Source organism: Bacillus rossius, chromosome 15 (assembly GCF_032445375.1).
Source record: "Bacillus rossius redtenbacheri isolate Brsri chromosome 15, Brsri_v3, whole genome shotgun sequence".
In the NCBI taxonomy this organism is placed as follows: domain Eukaryota; kingdom Metazoa; phylum Arthropoda; class Insecta; order Phasmatodea; family Bacillidae; genus Bacillus; species Bacillus rossius.
The window spans coordinates 14558784-14576574 of NC_086342.1; the positions used below are offsets into that span (position 1 = coordinate 14558784).

The 17791-nt window shown below is 40.2% G+C and overlaps 1 protein-coding gene across 1 annotated transcript; it reads right to left on the minus strand.

The window, feature by feature from the left end:
• Window positions 1–1414: 1414 nt before the first annotated feature.
• Window positions 1415–16382, minus strand: LOC134539225 (mitogen-activated protein kinase 15). Its single transcript, XM_063381015.1, has 10 exons — window positions 16118–16382; window positions 12800–13019; window positions 11440–11570; window positions 10815–10987; window positions 10278–10417; window positions 8687–8882; window positions 6058–6228; window positions 5002–5114; window positions 3099–3211; window positions 1415–1988 (listed from the first exon to the last, which is right to left on the minus strand). The coding sequence occupies exons 1-10, from the start codon at window positions 16184–16186 to the stop codon at window positions 1848–1850; spliced, it is 1467 nt and encodes a 488-aa protein (XP_063237085.1). The 5' UTR covers window positions 16187–16382; the 3' UTR covers window positions 1415–1847.
• Window positions 16383–17791: the final 1409 nt, after the last annotated feature.

Consider the following 17791-nt stretch of genomic DNA (forward strand, 5'->3'; position numbering starts at 1 on the left):
ATCTGGGACCCCTACCCAGTGACTGAGGTAAGGGAACTGTAGAAGGTGCAGTGCAGGGCAGTGAAACGGGTGATGGGTATGTGAAAGAGAAGGGAGGGGCAAGAGTGGGAAATGCATAGTTCGACTGAGATGATTATGGAGCTAGGGTGGGAAGCATTACAAGGGAGGAGAAGGGTGGAAAGGTTAGTCAGACTGTATAAGGCGATAAAGAGAGCAGTTGGGGACTAGGATACACAGAGGGGGGTATAAAGGGCGGAGAGATCACGGGTGGAAGCTCCAGAGGAACTGGAGGTGAACGGAAAGGGGTAGGAACACTTTCTTGGAAGGACAGGAAGGGAGTGGAATGGGATGAATGAAGAGATGCTAGGGGTAAAAGATGCAAAGGAAGTGAGTGAAAAGGGAGAACTCCTTGCCACCAGGTAAAAGCCCAATTGTGAGCGTAACCAGGGGTGCAACAACAGGGGGGGGGGGGGAGCAAGAGTATTTTGCCCCCCCCTCTGAAACCTTGAAGTGGGGGCAAACGGGGGCAAAGAAAGTGCTGTGTAATCAATTTTTATATAATAAAATTGCTTAAATAGCAACATTTTCCACCATAAAATACAAATTTTCCCGTCCCCTTCAATAGGGGGGATCGATGATTCTTTATAAAAAGGTATATTGCCCCCCTTTTGGAAATTTATTTGTTGCGCCCCTGAGCGTAACAGTCAATTCAATTGAAATAAAAAATTATGTGAATTTAATTACTCTATCAAGTTGGTGTAATTTCATAGTTGTTTGTAAAAGAATGGCGGTGTGTTTCATCATTTCGAGCAGGTTTGGTATTTGAATAATAATTAGCAAAGTTTTAACTCTAGAAAAAAATACCGTTTCTGCAATTTGACATTAAAGCTATTTCTCAGTGATATGACCTGGATAAAATAAGACCCCAGAACTCTATTTCTGCAACAGGTATGTTTAAATTTTGTTTAATGTAATTATTTAACAATATTAATTACAAATCAAGTAGTAAGCGAGATCCAAAACGAAGTTTATTAAACTTTGTTTAAGAAATTTTTATTTTGAAACATTAAATTTTATTGTTAGGCTGTAAGACGTTAGCACCCAACTGGTAAAGTTATTTAAAATAAGCTACCTACTTAGGGTATGGGAGGGGAGTAAAGTACGATTGCATCCAGCCCAACTGCATGTGGGACCTATACCCCCTCCCCAGGTTATTTCAGCATTAGCTAAGGCAAAGAAAAGACAGCCAAATCTCTACTAGTATTTCATGAATGCACACGTTTGTGCATAAGTAGATTTTATCTTACAACTCAATATGTTATTTTTCAACAAACAGTTACAAAGTAGGTAAACAGAAAATCTCATTATTTTTGCAGCAGACATTCTGGCAATGACACACACACAGTAAAAGGCCTTTTACATGGCAGTGAAATGTTTATTACCAGTTTAGTTACAATACAGCATTTAAAATTGTTACGAATACCAATTACACTAAATGATCAGTTTCTTTAATTCTATTATAAAATGTAAATGCTACGCTACACTTGAGTCACGCTGACGCATGCTGGTCAATGTATAGGAACAGTTAATTTTTTGGCAACTATTGACATCAATTTAACGATTCTGGTTCCTGCGGATGGGAACGAAATACAACACGCTATTGTAAAAAGTTTTTATCTAATATACCCTCTTTTGAAAACTATAAAATTCCTTCTGACGTCTAGATAAAAATTAAGTAAAAAAAAAAAAAATATTCTTACAAAAAATATACAGAGCTTACGCAATTACAAACTGGTGGTAAAAGCTTTACAAAACATAGAGTAACTTAGTGGACGGTATTGTCGGGGCTAGTTGCAGCTGTAGCGTAGCTCCAGCAGGGCAGACTGCGTCACAGTGCCGTACCGGTGGTCGTAGCTGTTGAACTGCTTGCCAGTCGCGGGCGGGGGCAGCTTGCGAGACCGCGACTCGGCAGGCCGCAGCAGTCCCGCCTGCGACAAGACCGTGCCTTCGCGTGCTCGCTCGCCGTCAGCGGTTGACCCGGAGAACGGGGCGAAAAGGAGGGGGTAAGGTTGTTGAGGGGGGCTTGCCAACACAAACGTTTGTACACACGAACGACCCCGGTCATCAGATCACGGATTATTTGACACACGATGAAGAGCTAGAAGCCGATGAAAAACCACACATGTAATTGTCTGACCGCCAGTATGTGTGACCCAGAGAGAAGGTGAATTGTGATAGCAGCCAATCAGTACATTTAACATCGAATTGATCACGCACTTGTTTGTGGGTTCTAGCATGGCACTGTTTGTTCCTTTTGACTGCAAAAAAAAAATCTTGTTGACATTACATTAGACAGCAGAACCCCAGCCTTAAAAAAGTCAAGCAGCCAATAAAATAAAATAAACTTCTACACTGGCCTAAACTAGCATGATCAGGCAGCACTAGATGTAACTATAGAGTCAGCCCAGACGACTATAATTTTCCATTTCAGAAAGCTGTAGCTTAGTGATCATTTAGAGTTAAATAAGTATTGTGTCAAGTAGTTATCATTTTTAACCTTGCCCTATCTTAATATATATAAATCCAGAGTCCTGATGTTTGTTTCCAGTGAACTCTTCACCAAGTAAACCAATTTCGATGAAAATTGGCATTTATGTGTAATTTTTCCCAACTTGAGAGATAGGATAGTTTTTATTTTGATTAATGGTCTTAATAAATTATAATTAATAATAAACAATAAATAACCGTTCACCATGGGTAAACAAAAAATCATAGATCATAAACATACGAACAGTAATTGTGTGACATTTCTCTATGTCCAACACACTGTCATATAGCGCTATCCAGTTTGCTTTAACTCGCAGACAATAAAGCTCCATGTGTTTAGCCCGGGCAACGCAGGGTACTGCAGCTAGTGTGTACATAATTGCTGAAGCACTAAATGTGTAGAATATGACAAATAATATAGTTTCACATACTGTACGACTCACATTTATTTAGATCAAAATTAAAGAATGACAAAACTAGCAGAAATAAAAAGAAAAAAAAGAGGAGGGAGTGGCAAAGAGGGAGACACACAGAAGTATGAGATGCTGTACCTGTCTCGGCTTCAACTGGTTGCCTTGCTCCAGCTTAGAGCCACTTGTCCGGCTCTTGTACCGAGTCACCTCCCAAACGTGATTGGTCATCTTCTGCAGCATCTGCCCTGGGGCTGCCAAGCAAACACACGGTTCATCGTGGATTCTGTGCCAGCGTGAGTTGACGTATTGCTGTGGGCGCCACTGTGTGGTTGAAAGGGGAAACTACACAGACCCAGCTAAAACACTTTACTCAGGACGTGACGTAGCCCAGGTGTGGCAAAAATATGACACGTGACCCCTTACGGAAACACTCTGTGCAAAAACCTGGTCCACTCTCAGCGTTGGACACGCTTGATGCTACTAAAAACTAGGGCTCTTAAGGCATACCACATGTCTCTACACCTTCATGCAAACTCAAACGGTTGAAGAGAAACACATGTTTCTAGCAAGATCTCTTTATTCCTCACTTCACGCCCTGAGGCACGAATCAGTCTAGTCCAGCACGCCCATGGTTCTGGACAATACCTCTGTATTAATGTTCAAGTTCCATGAAAAATTACAATTAAATTAAATGAAGCAGTTGGCCTCCTGAAGCAAGCCCCGAGGGTAGAAGAAAGTTTTGTGAAATTTAAAAACAATCAAAATTAATATATCCTCACAGCACAATGATTATGACCCTGGGTTGTTTGGAGCATACTGTCTTGGGCGCTGGTGAATTTGGACTGGCGGGATGATAGCCGCTGAGAACGCTAGATGGCATACCCACGCCAAGACACTTAAGCTGTCGGGTCACCACTCTTAAATTGTGCCGCATAGGTAAGTTAAAAGCATAAGGCATAAAACACTGCTCATAATTACGACATACATATTATTTGTAATTTAAAGTATATAAAAAGTGTAGTAATATAGGAGTGTGTTCAGAACGTCCAAGTCTGCTTGGAGACAAATAAATAAATGAAAGTTTTTTTATTTAGATGTTTGTAACTGAAAATAACACAGCCCTTGGGATAAAAAAAATGACAATTATTAATTTAAGTGACATTTAGGGTACAACCTCCGAAACTAATACGCTCCCCTCCTCTTCCTCCTGGGTGTAAGCTGTTCAAAATGGTATAACAAACAGGCACCCGCTGACGTACATTGTAAAATACATGCCAGGGCAAGAAGAAGGGGCAGAGAATCGTGTTAGCCACAGAACAATGTCTCCATAATGTAACATTTTTACAGTGAAGGCCTACATGAACATTACAAAAAAAAGTTGATCTTGTTGCCTGCGTATTTCAGATCAATTCTTAAAAAAAAATTTGTTGTCTGTAAAGTCGGTTTACGGACGATAGTTTAACGTGACAAAGTCATAACAAAACATTGATGAAATGATTGCATACTTTTATGAATAAAATTGAAACATTTTTATTGAATTATCACTATTTTGTATGGATAAAAAGAAGGAGTGAAATGAAATCTACGATTTACTTTTTACTTTTATTTGCACTCGTTAATTCAAATATGTTTATTACTTTAACGAAGAGATTATTTTAACTATAACTTTTATACATGTTTGCTATTCAACTTCTTCCAACCCGTGTTATTCTGTTAAGGATAAGGACGATGATAAGAAAAGTAGGAAACGAATGGGAGTGTTTCAAGTTTAATGCGCATCGAAACAAATAGTCAATAGTCAAATACATAGATTGTTGTTCCAATCGAGCGGAAGGGAGGTAGATGCGGCGCAAGCGTACAATGAGCGTAACGGGACGCAGCGTAACGGGACACTTTTTCGTGCGTGCAGCCGGGCGTTCATCGATTTATTAGACTTCACGTCAAAAAAAAATCGTTAAAGTAGTACACACAAAATTTATGAGCTCTGGATGGTTATAATGTTTGTTGGGTCTAGCAGCGTCGGAGCTGGGGCGCGACTCACCCTGCTGGCCGGACGCCTCGGCCGGACGGCTGCCGGGCGGCTGAGCGTGTCTGCCTCTCGCTTCGTGCGCGCATTGTTGGCGGCCGTGGTGACGCTCGCCTGCAGTCCCGCACCTGGTCGACAGCCCGTCACACCCGGCTGGCCCTCGGGGGGAGCGGGACCCAAGAACTGGCGCGCGCGCAGTGCGGGAACACAAGACTAAGGTGTGCGGCTCATGCGGGGAAAGTTACAGACACTTAGCCGTTGTCACGTTCTCGTGTGCGCGTCGGCCAGTCTGGGCCCGAAACGACTGTCCGGCTGGCGCTCAGACTGTGCACGTAAATAAATAAAATCTTTAATTCAAGACATGTTCCATCAAACTGCACAGAGAAAACTGCTTTACCTCCTCGTAACAGGGTGAACACTTCTGTGATGTCACAAATTTACAGAAACTGAAAACTTACGTTACATTCTAACAGTCATGACATTAAAACTATTTGTTGTGTGTGTGTGTGTGTGTGTGTGTGTGTGTGTGCGCGTGCGTGTGTGCGTGCGTGCGTGCGTGCGTGCGTGCGTGCGTGCGCGCGCCATAGATTTTTTTCTCGTGATAAATAGTTCTAGGGTGGTGATGGGTGGTTTCATAGGACCACAACTGACTTAAAATTATAATTGATGAACTCTTCACATTTAATTTTAAATTGCAAAACCTCTTATTTAGAATCAGTACGTTACGCTGTTGACGCGTCTCCTGAACAACCTGCCGCAAAGGTGAAATTTTTCGGTACGATTAAAAAAAAAATTTTCAATCTGGAGCAACATTGCTGGATATCATATGGTTTCCAAAACCAAATTAGATCACGTTTAGTGTTACGTAAGTTTTTTAGTAATAACAGATTAACTAAAAAACACGGAAGTAAAAATTTTTTCTGTGGTGAAATGCCGGTGTTATATAGATATTCCATTTAAAAACACGTGTGACGTATAGATGTTTATTTATTATTTTTTTTTTTTTTCAAAATCCTGACCGTCGACGCCGTGTCTACGAAACACCTCTCCGGCCACGTTCGCCGCACTCACTCTCTCTCCGGACCGGGCCTCTGGGGGGGTCTCTGGCGGGGGCGGGCCGGCCCGAGGGCCACCATCTCGTACAGCTTGGAGCGGTACTCCTCCACCGACAGCTGCACATCATCCTGGAGCGGGAGCAGCACGTCGCCCCTCATCGACGGCTCGCTCGCCTCGCTGTGGAACCTGGCGGCCAGCCACAACAACCAGCTGTGTAGGCCGGCGACCAACCAGTCTGGCTTGCACGGGGACCAGTACAGGGGCGTAGCCAGGGGGGGTGGGTTTTAGGGGTTCAAACCCCCCCCCCCTCCTTAGCACCACATCTGTAATTAATTTCTTAAACAAACAAATTTCATATTAAAATTAATAAAATTTTTACCATTACAATATTTAAATTTAAGTACCGAAAACTGCTAAAATAGCACTATTTTACACCTTAAAATCCAAATTTTCCCGGGGCAGGACCCCCGGACCCCCCGCTTTAATACGGGGGTGGGCCATGCTTCTTAACACCCCCCATACACAAATCCTGGCTACGCCACTGGACCAGTATATTTTTTTTATTTTTTTTTATTTAATATTTGTTGCATGCCTACCTACAGCTTACGGCCTTGGGTGGCAGGCACGAAACAAACAACACAGATACGTACAGACAGAATAAAAAAACAATACAAATTGCAAGACGACGAAACAAAACAAAACCGATACACACAACATGCAACATTTAACGATTAGTAAATAATTTCTTTGCAAATTTTGTAATGTAGGAAATAAGAATAACAAAAAAAAAACTAACTTATTATCAGGTCAACTATTATTTATTCGCTGCATTTGTTTGCACATATGCAGAAAAAGTTATCGGCAAACACCGTTCGGAAGATATAATATTAGTCATAGGACAAATCCCAATCTTCTCGGATACAAATTTCGAATTTTAATTCCACAGAGTACCGGGAATCTGAATCTAGGTGTCAACTGTCAAAAATAAAATAATGCACAATAAACGTTAAATACTGTTACGCTGGCCGCGGGCTGTCGCGGGCGGAGTCCGGGAGGCCGTGGACCCTTCCCACCCACCAGCGAGAGAGGTGTGTGTCACCTGGCCTGTCAGTCAAGGCCTTCTCTTGCTCCCCGCAAACCCCTGCTAGAGCCCTGGAGCGTGGGCCCGGTCATGGCCTGGAGTTTACCAACATGCCTCTGCCGAGACGTCTCAAGAGTTCTGAGGTCGTCGTCTCGGGGGGGGGGGGGGGGGGGGGGATGGGTAAGGCCTGCACCATCGGGTCAGGGACGCTAGTGACATGAAACGTGCGTCTGGTCTTAACATTTACAAACTTGAGATATTTTTTTTTTAATTGTGGGGTTTGTAAACTTGTACATAAAGTAATGAGAAAGGGGACGTAACAAAATTATACATCCTCGATGGCCCTGGTTGTGACCAAGTGCAAATATAGAAACTGCCCAAAGAAAAGTGCACAGACCTTCTGAACAGAGGGAAGTATTCATGCACTGGTAAGCGTTGGACATGCTTTTTATTCACAGCTTGCAGTGCTGTCGCTACAACCCTAAATCTCTCATTTCTCACATCTGAAAAGAAAAAAAATATTTGAGTGCCCCAAATAGTTTCTCTCTAAATCCTTGCTTGTTTTTGGCTAAGGTCCTATGAGGTGCCCGACCACAATAGTCGAGTGGTCAGATCGTCACCTCCCTTCAAGAAGATCCGGGTTCAATTCCAAGCCTCCGCAAATTATGTTCCTTTCATTCCAAAACAAATTTTGAATCAAATATCAGATTATTCATGAATATCAAAACTTTTAAAAATAAAATTTGAATGTACAATGAATTTTTTTTTTTTTACATATTATAGAAGTCCAAGAAAAATTTATCGAAATACAGTTAAATTAAAAAGATACATAAATACGGAACAACAATAAATAGGTTTAAAATAAAGAAAATAAAAAAAACCTACCAAACAATTATTTTTTAAACCAATAAAATTTAAAATTTAAAAATTGTTTTGTTGATCCAACTGATTTAAATACATAAAAAAATCAAAATCATTAAAAAAAAAGAGAGAGAGTATTTAATAATTCAAAATCATAATCACATATTATTTGTTGCAGAAAACAAATACTAATTTCTTGATAAATCATCTCAGCTTCATACACGGTACAAATTTTTTTTTTATTGATGCATCTATTGGTGACACATTATTTTTAAAAAATTATTAGTTTTCTAATGGTCAAATTATTCATGAATATCAAAAATCTAACTTTTCGCAAAATCTAATGCAGGTGAGCAGGGGCGCAACAACTAAATTTCCAAAAGGGGTGAAAGGGGGGGGGGGGGGAGGGAGCAATATACCCTTTTTATAAAGAATCATCGATCCCCCCCTATTGAAGCGGGTTGGTCCGGGGATCCTCCCCCGGGAAAACTTTTATTTCAAGGTGGAAAATGGTGCCATTTAAGCAGTTTTATCATCTAAAAATTGATTACACAGCACTTTCTTTGCCCCCGTTTGCCCCCACTTCAAGGTTTCAGAGGGGGAGGGGGGGCAAAATACTTTTGCCCCCCCCCCTTTCCCCCCCCAATGTTGTTGCGCCCCTGCAGGTGAGAAACGTGTCAGCAGCACCCCGGGGCCACATGCCTGTGGACGTAGGGGTGAGCGAGGGCCTCGACCGCGGTGAGGCGCTTGCCCGGGTCGAACAGCAGCAGCTTCGAGACGAGGTCGACGGCGTCCGGCGGGGCCTGCCCCAGCCGGCAGGACAGGGGCTGGCGGGCCGCCCCGGCGGGGGCCCTCCGGAGCAGCGAGCTGCCGTAGCCCGGGCAGATGCGCTCCACCTCTGGGCACCACGCAGACCGCTGTCACAGCCGCCGGCTCGCCATTCGTCAACATCGGCACATCCCAGCGTGAAGCTTCAGACTCCCACTTTGAGACGTTTCAAAAGCTTTCAAGATCCCTAACACTTTTCTAACAGTAGAATACAGTAAAAATCCCATTTAAGGGCCCCGCTTACCTGGGCACACATACTGTGTGCAGAGCTTCAGGAAAAACAACGTGATTTCAAAACTACTCGAGATATCCGAGTGGGGCCTGTTTACGAATAGCATTTAAGAGTTCGCTGAGGGCCGAAAAGTTTTTAAACTGTATTTTTAGAATCGTTAAAATGCCTAAAACGCGTGTTTTCAGAGTAATTTTTTGGCGTAAAACAATCAGTACAAATTCTTGAAAGCACTTAAGGGGCTTGCATAACACCTTTATCTTCATTTCTCCGCCATATAATGTTACGGTCACCGCTCAAATTTCACAGTTATCCTGTGACGACGAGACGAATGCGCGCCAGTTCAGAGACTTGCGCTTAGAGGCTATACCGCGCTGGAAGCACCAGCGAGCGTCGCGCTTATCATCCTGCCTTACTAACACACATACACCCCTGACGAGGCGGGCCCCTTAACACAGTTATTTGAGGAAATAACAAACACCTGCATTATCGGCTAACTGCATTTTAATTGGAACAAGAACCAGTCATTTCATTAAAAAATTGATTAAAACTGGTAGCACATTGATAAGTTTTAGAACAAGTCTGCAAAATCACGCACAATGACGGTGTGAAAGTTTTTCGGTTTACTGGAGTCCTCAAAGAACATAAACAATGATCTTCAAAATATGTTTTTTTTTTCCAGATTCAAAACTAAACCTCGTCCATTTGGACAGGATGGGACCAACGGCAATATGGACATTTGAAATTCCGGATAGTCTAAGTAATATGGGTAATATGCAAAACAAAATCCTTAAATAAACAAAGTTTATTACGATAAAAAAAAATTATGGTTTATCATTAATAATTCAGCTGGAGTGGTTTCGGGTTGACGCTCCTAGTACGCCATGATGTTTGTTAGCCGGTGTGCTTTCTTAAACTGAACAATATAACATTTTATTACCATAACTCTACCACCCGTGCAGTAACTGTACATTGAATCATACTAAATAAACGAATATTTGGCGTACATACTTACAGTTACGTTCTTGCTAACGTAATCAAATATTTTTGTATGAACGTTAAATAAAATGTCTACAAATGTGATCGGGATTATCAGGAGATCCAGATCATCGAGGACCGGATGAAAGAGGTTTTTTCTGTACATGTTTCGAGTGAAACTTGCGATACAAACGATATACAGCAAAAGGCTCTACTGAAACTACGAGACCAGTCCCCAGCTAATAACGGAGCGTGCACCTTCGGAAGAGGGCTCGGGTATCGTGGACATGATCATCTCCAACTGGTTGATGGTGGATGATCCCGGGAAGAGCGGCTGGCCCAGCAACATCTCGGCCAGGATGCAGCCAAGGCTCCAGATATCTATACCTTTCGTGTACCTGCGCACACGTCGACTGAACTAATTAACTGGAACAGGATTATTCATAGTCATCATGACACTTTTTTTTTTCTTATGTACAAAACATTTAAGGTGCCTTCATGTTTCACACTTGTTAAGGCTGACTCTTTCCCATTTTAAATTTTTAATTTATTACACTAATGGAGGATTAGGCCACCGTGCTTGAATAACGAGATTATTCATCTCTCATAGCCTTGATGAGAGGTGTACGATCTCGTTATTCAAGCACCGTGGCCTCGGTGTATTTAAAACACCAGCCGTAAGAGTCACAATAAAATTGAATCAACGGTAAGTGGTGGTGATATCAGCAGTAGTGGTGGGGAACATTGAGCACAGCTTCTTTTAACTCGCACCATCGAGGATTTATGATTTCTCACCTCTTTGAAGAGACCAGAATCTCGGGAGCACGGTACCACCTCGTCGCGACGTAATCCGTCAGGGCAGGATCGAACAAGTCGCCGAGACTCTTCGTCGGAGATGCGACCGAGCGGGCAAGCCCAAAGTCCGCCACTTTGCAATGGCAGCGAGAGTTGATTAAAATGTTAGATGGCTGTGAAAACAAACAAAATGTCTCGTCTTAGCTTACAGAACGGCTACCTGCTGCAGATTTAATTTATTGTCAGTTCAACTAAACCAAGCATTAGGCTGATAATTCACACAGCAAGTACAAAATTATCCCCTTACAGTGTTTAAGAACAGTCAACGAGAGAACTTCAGTTAACTGATACCATCAGTTTGATAACTATGAGTATTATTTGATTTAAAATATGAGCTTCCCTTGTTTGAAAAGCAATCTCAAATCCTATAATCACCTCCAATACAAGACAACATTGAATATATGTTATTACAAGAATATTAGACTTAAAAACTAGATCCCGAACTCAAAGAATTTTAATAATATCCTAGATAGGTACTGAAAATTTGGGACAAACATAAATTTCTTTAGTTGTATGCTGTGTGGTTGGTAAAGTGAGAATCATCAGTGACCGATTTCACACTTGCCTTCTGGTCGCGGTGGATGACGTTCCCAGAGTGTATGTACTTGGTGGCCTTGAAGAGCTGATACATGATGAAGCGCTTGTGCAGGTCGTTCAGGATGTTGCCTTGTCTGATAACGTTGTGCAGATCCGTATCTGAAACCATGCACAGAACAAGAAAACTATACTACACTACCACATTGTTGAAGCCAGGGCCGTCAAAAGAAACTAAGGGTACGGGGGTTAAAAAATTTTGTCGGGCCCATCCTCAATTTTTCAAACCCCAAATTTAAAAACAATCTAAACACTTAATGTTACCATTCCTATAGTTTTAAAAGTGATCTGTTAATATTGCATATCTTATAAGGTTTCCAATGTATTTTATTTGCAATAGACTTGTAATTTTTGTACCACTATCAGGGTAAATATACTCATTAAAAGAATATTTTAAAACTTAAAGGAGCCACTCCTTAAGAGCCCAGGTCTTGAGAATTTTGCCCCCCGCCCCCCTCCCCCCTCCCTTTTCCCACTGTCAAAGGCCCTGAGGAAAACTGATTCGGAATATGCAATACAAGAACACATTTACCCCATTCAGCGGCATGTTGTTTGTTTCAGTTTCCTGTCATTCAACTATTGTAGAAGGAGTAGACCTGCAAATTTATCACAAAAGCTCTCTTACATTTTATGCTTCATTTCAAATTTTCTCAACACTTATATTTTCTCATATATCTCTGATAGGGTTAAAAAGTCACACAAGTGTTAATGACCATGATCACTTGCACAGAGACGTAACTATACTAGTTTCCACCCGGGGCAAGAACTCATCTTGGTGCCCCCCCCCCCCTTTTTTTTTAAAACCAACCAAACCAAAAACCTTTCCAACACCTCATATCGCCACCACATATTAATTCCTCTATCCCAAATATTTTTGATTGAACTTAAGACAGTAAATAAATAGATTTATTTGCAGACGTTTCATTTTTAATACATCGCAAGTTGGATAGTACGCGAAAAACACCAGTTTTAAAATATTTGACGATATACATGTACAATATAGCTTTTCGAGTAAAAATTACTCTGCCAGTTTAGCACTCTCCAAATGCAGTATCCGGGGCACCAGCTTTGTCTGCCCCCTTAGGTTATGTTCCTACACTCGTATTATATTTTTTATGCTTGAAAATTATGTTTAGTAAATATCTGGTGAGAAAATTTGTGACCCTCCAAAAGAGCTAACCCCTAAATTCCTAGTACTAGACACCAACTTCCCATGTTAGACCGAGCCTCAACAGGAAATTCTGAACCTTATTTATTACAATGTGCACAGTAAACATTAATGTGAACACTACAGAAATTTTTTTAAAGATATTAAGTGGGAAGTTACATACCCATGTATTCGAACACCAGATAAATATCTCGGTTGTTATTGGCCTTGTAGATATTGTGCAGTGTTATGATGTTCGGATGGTCCCCAAATTCTTTGAGGAACATTATTTCTCTGAACGTCCTCTGTGCGTCCGTCTGGTTTCGAAAGGCGTCAAAGATCTTCTTCACGGCTACAATGTCCTTGGTCTTCTTGTCCACTGCTTTCCACACAATGCCATAAGCCTGGAGCAAAGTGAATAGTTTGTGAGCCCTACAGTGTGAGCTGCCAGGCCAAATGTTTCTCAAGGTCATCAAGTAGCTGTGTGACCAATGAGGGATTGAGCTTAACATATTGTTGGCATTGAGGTCATCTGAGACAATGAAAGGTGACGAATGCTAATGGACAGGGGCGGCTACAGGTCTGGGCAAACCGGAACACCCCCCCCCCCCCCCCCCCCCAAGGACCCGTGCCGGCTATTTTCTTTTTTTATGATCCTTGTTTGTCTAGCGTTCCTGTGAAAAATAAGAACATTAAGGGCGAAAATGAAAAATTTAAATTTTATTAGAATCTAATCTAAAGTACTGACTATAGGTACCGTTTGAATTCAATTGAGTTTTCGTGATTCATTTAATAAAATACTTCAAACATTTTAATGCCTCACATAATGACCTTATTCACAGGAATTTGATCATTAGCATTAATAAAACTAACAGGACTATAATTTTTCTAAAAAGGACATCAAAATTTCTTAAAATAATTATTGAATTTTTAAATTTCAGGTTGGCTTAAAAACATTGACTTCGTGAGTTTATTTTTAAAAAAATTTCGGCCTTTTCATTGGGGGGCTATTCAATACCCCCCAGGCCCCTTCGTTAGGCCCTTCTCCATGATATTAAGACCCTGAAAAAGTAAATGGCCCAGGGCTTCGGAAAGTCCAGGGCGGCCACTAATAATGAAGCACTGTCTAAATGAATGGGTGAGGATTAAACAGTGCCATCACCCGGGGTCTTGAACTCGATACCCGGGGTGAGCCTAGTAGTTGCTGGTGTCTCTGTTGAGGTGTTTGTTCTCCGGGAGGGCGCCAGGCTAGTCTTAAGCGTCTAGCCGTTGTTGTGGTGGGTCGTCGGCCCCAGCGTGCACTACTAAGCTCTTAGGCTATATGGTGTCTGAACACAATGAACACACGCACGTAATTACTTGACGGTTTTTGAACGAAGGGGAAACGCGGGGAGCGGCACGTCCGTCCTAGTTGATGACCCGTTGTCGACTGCCGTTGACCGCGGCTGGCCTAAGAGGAGGGGGGGGGGGGGGGCAGCGTCAGCCTGCATAGGCTAGGCTAGGGGTACGGTCTCGCAGCGGGGTAAGGTACTGGCGGGGTGGAGACCGGGCTTCACTGTCACAGGCGGTACGACGTCAACAGGAGTACCCCGAAACACCCACCGGCCCACAGCAACATTCTCACATTTATCACTTGCAAATAATCTGGATGCCATTCCGCTGAGGTAGAAAGAAGATTTTGCACAGATAAATTAAATTTAAATGTTGAATATTTATTGTTTATTAATATCTACAATAAAGTTAAAATTACATTAAAGCAGGGGTGCCCACAAGGGGGGGGGGGGGGGGGTAATGACGCATACTGCGTCATTAAAATTTCAGGGGGGGGGGGGGGGGTAAAAGACGAGAAAAATGTATATATTATTTATATAATTATAGCTTCTAATGTGAAAATACGTTTATGGTGCTTTGATAATTGAAAGGGATCTTGTAAATCAAATTGGCTACCCCGCACTTTCCTCAACAAAAGCAGTTATCTGTCGGTTCAGGATGGAAATATTACCTGATATGACCAAAATTATTATTAGAAAATCAGTTTAAATTAATGCAAAATGTGATAAAATATAATACTAAAAAAGTATAATATTATAAAATAATTGAGTAAATCATTGAGAAAATGGCATAAAAAATTTCGGGGGGGGGGGGGGGCATCATTAGGTTAGGGGGGGGTGAGTCATAGTGTTTGGGGGGGGGGCACCTCTGATTAAAGCTCCTCAGTAGACTACATTCTTGGTATTTTGCTCAGTGGCAAGTATAAACAATATGGTCACCAACCTTATAACCATGTTGGGAGGCAAGTGATCTGACCACTCAACCATCGTGAGTGACTTATGACTATAATGACCAAGACCCTAACTAAACATGTGAGTTGGTAAAACAAAACTAGTATTATTAATGTGTCATGGTCCCATAACGCCATTAAATCAGTTTTCAGTCAACTAATTTCTTATTTTTTAAAGGAAATTACTAATAAAAAATATTGTTAAAAAAATAAAAAAAGGAATATAAAAGTTCTTTTGATGAAGCATATAAAACAAACTGAAATAATTTTTTTTTCAGGCAAATGCTGAAACTATTCTTGTCTTATTTTGGTTACATCAAAGAGCTGAACAACATAATTTCAGTAAGCAGCATAAGAGATCTACTATGGAGATAGGCTCTACTATGTATATTTTTTTTTTCATTTCTCTTAAAGCGAATATTTACAGACTTTTATCCAATCTGGTTAATAAATGCACTTATGCTTGTTTGGAGGTTCCAATTATTTTATGAGCTAAATAATCAGTGTCACTTCTACAAAAAGAGGAGATTGACTCTCCATAAAATGCCGTATGTTGACACTATCCGAGGGCTGGTTTACTGATGAGTGAGACAGGTGTGGATCCTGAGGAATGAAGAGATATTAGGATTGGGAAAAAAAGGAGGCAGAGGGTGATTAAATATCACAATTTACATTCAATTAAAATATTTTTTACAGGAAAAACTGAGAGAGAAAAAAAAGCATTACACATAAAACACTTCAAGATTCAAAACATCAATCTCCCACATATCCACGAAGTTAATCTTGAAAAGACAAGTACTGCAAATGGAACTTTCCTCTGGTAATGGGATGGCAAAAAAAAAAAACTGTTTCTTGTCTGTTTCTGCTGATTCTCATCAGTTTCCTTCCAAGTGCCAAACAAAAACCCTAGAGAATTTTTTTATGCATTTCTTTGTTGGGGAAATCCATTGTAATCAGGGTTTCCCCCAGGGCCTGCCTGTCTACAGAGCCATCTTACAGTGCAGTGTCTCAAAAACAATTCAGTTTGTAATATGCTGTCCAGTAGTGCCAATTTGTCAACCTAGTAAACCTCATGTAGGAAAGTAATTTAATCCCCAAATTATAGTGTCCAATTTGACTGAAGGTAACCAAATCCTTTTTATATTTAGTTTTTAATTTTAAAAAATAATTTCTTCAAAACGTACTTAATAAATACTCAGTATATTAAAAAAAATTTCTTACCCCTTTTCCAAGCCTCTTCTTGATCTCATATATTTTTGTTATGTGGTCATCAACTTCAGCTGTGAGCATTTTAACTTGTAATTACTATAATTATATATGTGCCGAAATACACGCAACTCTGGCTTTCTTGTTTATCAGACCATATCCTGCTTGCATTAATTAAAAAAACGTATCATCCATCACCGGCACACAAAATTCTTGACACAAATCAAGCGCTTAACTTGGCATTTGTATAACCATGACAACGCTTTGACCGGTTTCCGAATTTTGTGTTATTTATCGCTAATACCTTCAAAGGTCAAAGGTAATACCATAATGCAAAACATGAACAAAAGCAATTCATCATTTTTTAATCACTCTTCAAACACATTTTTTCTTCACTTTTTAAACAATAGGTAATGTTTAAATTTATTTCATATTGTGATTCATGATTAATTTACATGGCCATGTGACAAATTTCACAGCGAATTTTCATGTTAGAAATATCTTTAAAAATATTTTCACTTCTGAAATAATCATATTACACTAAATGTTTTACACAACGTCAAATGACTCTAGAGTACATTAACAACTTCTAACAAAATGAAAGCATTGAATTTAAGATTTAACAGTACCGTGATTATACTAAGGAACACACCTTGTGCTTCCGGAAAATCCGTTCGTGCAGATTTGGATTTCCATTTAAATAGGCGCGTAAAACAAAGCGCTCCGTGTATGATCGTATTACGATTTTTACATTTACAGAGTTTCTAAAAGGAAATAGTCACAGATAAATGTCAAAATTGTCTTACACAACAAACTGCGTGTATACTTTTGAGGTTACAGTATCTCATATTACTGTGAAAGTCAGTGATGAGCATATTTGTATTTGTAGATAAGAATACAAAAATGTATTTGCAAAAATTATTTTCTATGAATGCAAATATATTCGTATCTGCACGTGTGAATACAAATTCAGCTGTATTCGTATTTTCATGTGAATATTCATATTAGCTTTGATGTGGTCGGGGATTCGACTTCAGATGTTTAAGTGAACTAATAGGTGCCATGTCTAGGGGACCAGGCGCGTAGGAAGCAAATATTTAATTGGGGGGGGGGGGGGGGGGGGGGCAAAAGAGAGTATCATTATAAGTGTTGGATTTAACAAAGGGGGTGTCCGGGGGCTCTCTCCCGGTAGAAAAAAAAATTGTATTCTAAGGAACAAAATGGTGCTATTTAAGCATCTTTCGTACATAAAAATAGAATGTACTACTAGCAGAAATTTAAGGCAAGTTGGAAAGGTCTATACATCAATCAAATCTCAAGTAAAGCTCCAAATTTTTGAAAATATACTATTCAGTATTCATTATATTTTTTTATTGAAGGAAGTATTAGAAAGTATTAAGATTGTATTCAGAAAGGTCAAAATAATATTTTTCTTTTTAGCATTCCAAATTTGAAAGTTAAAAAATAATAACAATTTTAGAAAAATGCAGTTCAACTTAAAAAAATTAAAAATATATAGATGGTAAAACTTTTTGCAATAACAATCATATATTTTTATTCAGGAATGTCTTAAGTTTATTTTGACATTAAAAATGAACAAAAAACATTTTATTTTTTTATTTTTACTGTCAGACTTAATAAATCAAGGTCAATACAGGAAAGGTCTATACATCAACTAAATCTGAATTA